At 42.8% G+C, this 7,327-nt stretch overlaps 1 protein-coding gene across 1 annotated transcript in view; it reads right to left on the reverse strand.

Moving 5' to 3' along the window:
• GABRA3 (gamma-aminobutyric acid type A receptor subunit alpha3) overlaps positions 1 to 5,832 on the reverse strand; it is a 226,732-nt gene extending 220,900 nt beyond the window's left edge. Inside the window, exon 1 of the mRNA XM_007958254.2 lies at positions 5,693 to 5,832. Within this exon, the coding sequence (XP_007956445.1) occupies positions 5,693 to 5,832 (140 nt within the window). The remainder of the gene's footprint in view (positions 1 to 5,692) is intronic.
• Positions 5,833 to 7,327: the final 1,495 nt, after the last annotated feature.

Genomic DNA, 7,327 nt, shown 5'->3' on the forward strand with positions numbered 1-7,327 from the left:
CAATCAACTCGACGAGACCAAAGGGGCAGCATTTACCAAAAGCAAAGTGAAGACGGCAGGAAGGAGCAGGCCAACTGGGCAAATGGGCAAAGGGAAGCCAGGGTGGAGTGAGGAAAGCGCCGACTCATTGCGGGGATTGATTGCAACCAGCTTCACAAAACAATGTGCGTCTAAAGGAATTTGCTCTGTAAACTTTGACCTAAACCACAGAAAAACATTAATAATAATAATAATAAAGAAAACAAAAGAAGGCTGACCTATCTGAATTACACCAATAGGGCCCCTCTGCCCTCTGGCATCAAGTTGGGCTCGGCCTCCTTGGGCAAAGACCCAAGGCAGGAAGGAGAATGAAGTCTAGGCATTTCATCCCCTGGCTTCCTCCCAGTGAAGCCGTCTCGGGCTGACTACTGCCTCCACCCAAGGTTGTTATGTCTTCCAGGGAAACTTGTTTTACACACATGTCTGCCATGGCCACCTTTAGCTTCTTGCCCCATCTTTTTGTGGTTTCCCTACACCCAGCTCAGACCTTCATAAACAGTCCCTTTGCAAATTTGCTGTCCTCAAATGATCCGAATTGCAATGCCCCATCTTGTTTTTTTGGGACCCAGACTGATACAGATCTCAAGTTTCAACCAATTACAGTCAGCTCTGAATAGAGGACCCATTTGGCACTTACCTGTTACTTTGGTGATGTTGTACACTGACCCATTATGAAATTGCTTATATTTGACCAGCATGACCCGGAAAAATGCCAATTGCATAATGGTTGAATTTAACACTGTTCACGTATATAGCTCTCATTTTCTGATGGCCAAAATACTGGAGCAAGAAGCAGGACTATAAGAATTTCTTTATTCTGTGAAGCTGAAATTGTTGCTGTAGCATTCCCTCAAGAATATGGGTCTGAATGTTTCTACAAGTGTATTACTATATTCTGTAAGAATTACAAAGTGTATAGTAGAGCTGACAAGGGACAAGGTTGTGGTCACTTCTTGATCACAGCAAGCTACCCGGAGGGAGCAAGTAGTTGGACCTGTGGGCTCGGGACCATAGTCACAGGGGACATCAAGCTCAATTGGCACAAAACATTGTTCCACCTCCTACTTAGGCGAATAGTGACTGGGATCTTAAAAGGTTGCAAGCAGCCATCTAGATGCAACAATGGGTCTCTCCTCATCCAGAGCAAGGAATGAGGAATTCCAAAGATTCATGGAAACAATTAGTCCAAGCAACTGGTACATCACGCGAGCCACAGCCTATACGACTATGAGACCAGAAGAACTAGATGGTGCCCAGCTACCACTGTCAACCACTCAGAGGGGGATCTATGTAGGAGATCCTGGATAGAGTGGGAGAACAATGTGGAACAAAACTCAAAATTATTTGAAAAAAAAGGGGGGTACCAGGTTTGCTAGTCTAATAGAGCCTGATGGAACCTCTGAAACTGTGGCCCCTAGCTGCCTTTCAGGTCTGGAATTGAACCCACACCTGTGGCTTCCAGCCAAACAAAAGACAGGCATATGAGTTGAACATTTAACCGAGGTAGATACACTGCTTGGAGAGATCAATCATGGGAGAAAGAAGGGCTGTTTATGCACAAGGAGACAGTTCAGGGGGCAGGAGTGCATGGAGGGATGGATACAGGGAAGCGGTAATGATCGGGAGGAAGTGGGAGGGGAGCTGTTGCATTGTGGTAAATTGTAGTCAATGTCATAAGACAACGTGTATGTGAACTGCTGTATGGAAAGTGAATTTGCTCTGTAAACTTTCACCCAAATCACAATAAAAAAAAAAAAAAAAAGAATATGGGTCTGGGAATCAGAGGCCTGATGTTCTAGACCTGGCTCTACTATTCATTTGCTCTATGATCTTGAGTAAGTCAATTGCTTGTCCTGGGCCTCAGTATCTTCATGTATCTAGTGAAGATGAGATTGGATCTTTATGAGTTTATCCTTCTGTGCTGTTCTATTCCAGAATCCCACTCCCTAAGTACACTGTTAGCGCCTAGAAAACAGAGACGTGTTCCTAGACCACTGCACAAAGAGTCCTTACATCCAAACCGTCTGGGACATCTGATAAAATGCAGGTTCTTAGGCCCTGCCCCCAGAACCACTAAACAACAAGGTGTGGAACTTGCCTCCTTGCTGACACATACTGAAAGTCCTGGTCAATAAACCATTATTGATTGTTGATGCTGTTGTGGCAGTCAACCCAGGTGATTAAATTGAACAAACCATCAGAAGTGGATAAAATAACGGAGCAAATAGATTTTTTTCACCACACAAAAATATCATCAAGGATATGAAAACAAACAGAAAGAAGTAGCAGCTCGGCTAAGTATAAGGACTACCAACACGTATCATATATTTTAGCATTGTCTTGGTTCCCTTATTTCTGTCGAATACAAATAAAGTGCCACCCCTCACATTCCAAGTCAAGCTTATTTTCAAAGTTAGTCTCATCACTCCAAAGCATTAATTGCACTGAACTTGGAGGAAAGCAAACCGGAAAAAAAAAAGTTTCTAAATTCTTGAAACTTTTAGTCATCAAACACTTCACTCTATTTTTTTCAGCCGAATCTCTTGGACTCCTCTTTAACATAATTACTAAAAGATTTGGCTATTTTGTTTTCTAAACTCAAAGAAATGAGACATTTGAAACTGACAGGCATAATGCACACAGAAAAACTGACAGCAGACACGAAAGATGGAGACTCAGCAAGAAACCAGCAGACACAGAAAGAACATAATGGGTGTTCCTCACAATGAGCACAACTCACCACGCAAAAGGGCAATTCTGCTCAAAAGTGTTGCTTAGGATGATAAGCAAGTATACCGTTTCAGCAAGCTTTGTTCTCCGAGTCAAAATGAGAAGAGCTTTGGCACTTGCAGAATTAAGATTCATTTACAGAATCTCCATCTTATTTTGACCCTCTATCCTGATCCAATGAAATAAGATACATAAGGAGTTAGTAGGGTATAATCGGTTTGGTTTTCAGATTGAAGGAAAGAACAAAAAGGGCGTCATGTACCAAGAGTCTAAGGATATTTAAGCCCAGTTCTGTAGCCCTCAATCTCAGCAATCATTATGAAGATGCTAATAGAAGAAGATGGCAAGGCTTAGACTACATTAAGATAATCAACTCTGCAGAAATAATCAAGAGCCGAGTCCTACTTCAAGATACTTCCAAGAATATGAGACAAGAGCCAAATGGAAAAAGAAGGAAAGGCACCATCCAGGAAGAAAATGTCCTACAAAATACTGGAATATTTCAAGGCTAAGGGGTCATTTCTTGTCATGATATTTACTGGATGGGATGGGATTTTAAAAATCTAGAAGAAGTTCAACACAGATGAGGAACATAGAGTTTGGTGGCAGGAGAACCAAGAAATCAGGCTAACAAAGTAGGAATAGGCTTGGTCACAATGGGCATTAGAAAATCATGTTAAGGGAATTGGACCTTATTCTAGAGACCATAGGATATCATTGAAGGGAACAGAGTAGATGTGACTCAACATGCATTACAGAAGAAACACTCCGGCTACAAAGTGTGCATGGGAACAAGACTTTAGAAAGTAAGACCAATTGGAGGTACTTGCAGTAGCCCAAGTGGAAAAGAACATTGGATTAAATTAGGGTGACAGCAGGAAAGTTGGAAGAAGCAGATGAGTTCAAGGGATATGTGGGAGGTAAAATGACAGATCTTGGTAATTGATTCCATATGGAAAATGAAAGGTAGAAAATTGCCAAAAATGATTCCAACTTTCTGGCTTGACCAACCAGGTACACGGTGGTCCATTTCACTGAAATGGGGAAATGAAAGAGGAGAGGTTTTGTTTATTTCTGTTTCGTTTAGTTTGTTTTGTCTTGTTTTTCAGGGGGAGAGAGGGAGACTGAGATGATGACACTAATTTTGTACGTGCCTCCTTTAAGAAGTTGGTGGCTAGAGAGAAGTTAAGAATGGAGATTGCAAAGAGAGACACTGTCAAAGAAAACCATGTCAAGTGAATGAATGCAATCACTTAGGAGAGGTCTGGTGGCGTAGTGCATAAGGCACTTGACTGCTAGCCAGAAGGCTGGCGGTTCAAACCCACCCGCCACTCCTCGGAAGGAAGGTTGGGCAATCTACTTCCGTAGTGATACCACCATGGAAACCAAAGAAGGGGTCACTATGAGTCGGATCCAACTTGACGGCAGTGAGTTTGGTTTGGTTTTTGGTTTTGGTAATGTTAAGAAGAGCACCTGGAACAGAAAAAAAAGAAAAACAGCAACACCTGAGGGATGAAAAAAGGAAGATTCCATAAAAAAATTATAAAAGATTTTTAGTATTGCAAAAGAGATTGCAAATATTTTTATATCACAAATCAAATATTGTGGGAAATATTGTAGAAAGCACAGCTTTAAAAGTATGATGAAAACGAGGGACAGTATTTACTCTTGGTACCACGCCTAGATCCCTTTTATTGAGCCAGGGTACCCATCCCCATTCACCACCAGTTGAAGGGAGCCACTTCATCCTAAAATGCCCGAGAGGATATGCTTTCCTCCCGGGGGGTCACAGGCAATGACTGACTGCCATGAGCATGCAAAAGCCCAGACGCCTGGACTCAAACTGGGACAAATCTGTGGTGCCAATCATGCTCCCCATTTCCCTATGGGGTCAAATTAAGATCAGACGTCAAATGCAGTCGCACCTTGGCATTACTTCTAGTCCTTCCCTACCTTGGTTCCCTTACTTCCTTATAGGCTTCTCCTGAGAGCACTTCCTCACTCATGAATCCTAGAGATCCTAGTCTAAGACATTAGGGATTGTGGTGTCTGGAATCAAAGAAAGAATGGTTCTTAAACTATGTATTTGCAACGTATGCATGGTTTTATATGCATGCTTTATTTCCTAATAAAAAAGTGCTAAGCAGGGAGGGAGGCGTCAACCATTGTGATTGCTGCCACTTCTTACTAAAGAAATAATTGAGTCATATAAGGACAGAGCAACGCTGGTGATCCTGAGCACAGAAGTTGCCTTAGGGCCTTGGAGTAGGAAGTCACACAACAATGGGTGCAGAAGTGAGTGGAGGTGAGGAAGTAGACACAATAATGTAGACTACTTCTTTTCAGGAAGGAGCTCTGCTGGTGTAGTGCCTAAGGCATTTGACTGCTAACCAGAAGGCTGGTGGTTCATAACCCGCCAGCTGCTCGTGAAAGGTGGAAGTAAAGATTTACTGTGGGAATCAACTCCAAGGCAGTGAGTTTGGTTGTTGTTTTGTTGATTTCTGGTTTTTTTGAGTACTCCTTTAAGAAGTATGGCTGAGAAAGGGAAGAAAGGGAGATTTTTTTTTTTTCTTTTTTAAGATGGGAGGTTCTTGATCACATTGAAATGCTAATGGGCCAGAGTCAACAGCAAGGGATAAGCTGCAAACTTAAAAGAGAAGAGTGACAATTAGAAGCAAAAGGCTGAATGGAACTGCTTTCAAGAAGTTACAGAGCAGATTTTTCAGTGGGGTAGGGAGTGTGCGACTCCTTTCCACCTAGAGAGTTTGAGTTAATTAGTCTTTTCCCAATGCAGCGTAATGTCCAAGATTCAGGGACCAGAGTAGTTGGGGTCATCTTGGGGCGGAGGGGGGAAACAGAGGTTTTGGACTGAGGCAAGCATTTATCACAGTCTTTTTTTTGTTCAAGCGTTAATGGTCCTTACCCGCCAATATCCTGCTTCACAAAGTCCCCCGGTTCTTGTCGTCTTGATTCACCTTGACCAGTTGTTTCTGGGAAAATACTGACCAGGAAGAGCAGCCCAAGGCCGCGCATGTAGAAGTTGGTCATTTGTATGAAGAGCATCTTCTTAGGCACCAACCTGTGGGATCCATGGTTCAGGGGAAAAGGAAGGGAAAGGGGTGGAAAACAAAGGGGTAGAAGAGGAAGAGATTGGGGGAAAAAAAATAAGATTTTATTCAGTTCTACTAGAGCCCATTCACTTCTCTAATAATCAGCTAAACCAAAACCCAAACTCACTGTCGTGGAGTCCATTCCGACTCACAGCGACACTTTAGGTCAGAGTGGAACTGCCCCGTAGGGTTTCCAAGGCTGTCAATCTTCATGGAAGCAAAGCCCAAACCAAAGCCACTGCCATCAAGTCGATTCTGACTCACAGCGCCCCTAGAGCACAGAATACAGAATAGAGCTGCCCCACAGGGTTTCCAAGGCTGTCAGTCTTTATGGAAATAGACTACCTCATCATTCTCCCATGAAGTGGCTGGTGGATTTGAACTGGCAAACTTTTGGTTAGCAGTCAAATGCCTTAACCACAACACCACCAAAGTCCCTTAATAATCAGTTAACACAATGCTTAATATGAAGCCCTCTCTCCAACAACTAACCAATGCCACCAAAATTCACACCTAATATACCATTCTCCTGGATACACTAGAGCCTATCCAAGACAGGATGCAGGGGGCAATTTAAAGAGCACTAGATCTTGTGAAGTGCCTAAGTCATTTGACTGCTAACCAGAAGGCTGGCGGTTCAAACCCACCAGCCACTCCTCGGAAAGAAGGTTGGGCAATCTACTTCCATAGTGATACCGCTTCGGAAACCCAAGGAGGGGTCGCTATGGATCAGATCCGACTTGATGGCAGTGAATTTGGTTTTTGTTTTTTTTTTTCAGTAGTTCAATAGTCAGGAGTTGTGGGTTCCAAGTCAGCTCCTTCGTGTCTCCACATGTGACTAGACAAGCCACAGTACTTGCCTCAGCTCTTTTAAGTTACCTCTTATCACAATCCAAAGGCTTAAAAGAAACTCTTGTGTCTTCATTTTATTTGTCCCCAACTCCCTGTTTGACCTACAGCAACACAAGGGCCTTTGCCATAGGTAACTGTAATATATAGGAAATTCTAGGATATTAATACCTGGAGTCTATTTAACAAGGAGCTCTGGTGGCTCAGTGCCTAAGGCATTTGACTGCTAACCAGAGGTTGGTGGTTCAAACCCACCAGCCATTCCATGGAACAAAGATGGGACTATCTACTTCAGTAAACATTTACAGCCTCAGAAACCCGATGGGAGTCACTATGCGTCAGAATCAACTCGATGACAATGGGTTTGGGTTTTTTTTGGTTTTGGAGTCTCTTTATAGCAGTTTTGGGATTGATTCTCATCTTGAAAGAATTAAGCAATTTTCCAAAAGATCAAAGGGCCTGGAGTCAATAGACTATTTCCTCTGCATCAGACTGAGAAAATGCTACACGATGTGACACTGTGGCTCTTAAACAGGAATGCAGAGATATGAGAAGGCAAAGCCAGCTCCTTTAGGTAGAAGTCACAATGTAATGAAGAA

This window comes from Orycteropus afer, unplaced genomic scaffold, assembly GCF_000298275.1.
Source record: "Orycteropus afer afer isolate SDZICR_OR568_19922 unplaced genomic scaffold, OryAfe1.0 scaffold00896, whole genome shotgun sequence".
Taxonomy (NCBI): Eukaryota; Metazoa; Chordata; class Mammalia; order Tubulidentata; family Orycteropodidae; genus Orycteropus; species Orycteropus afer.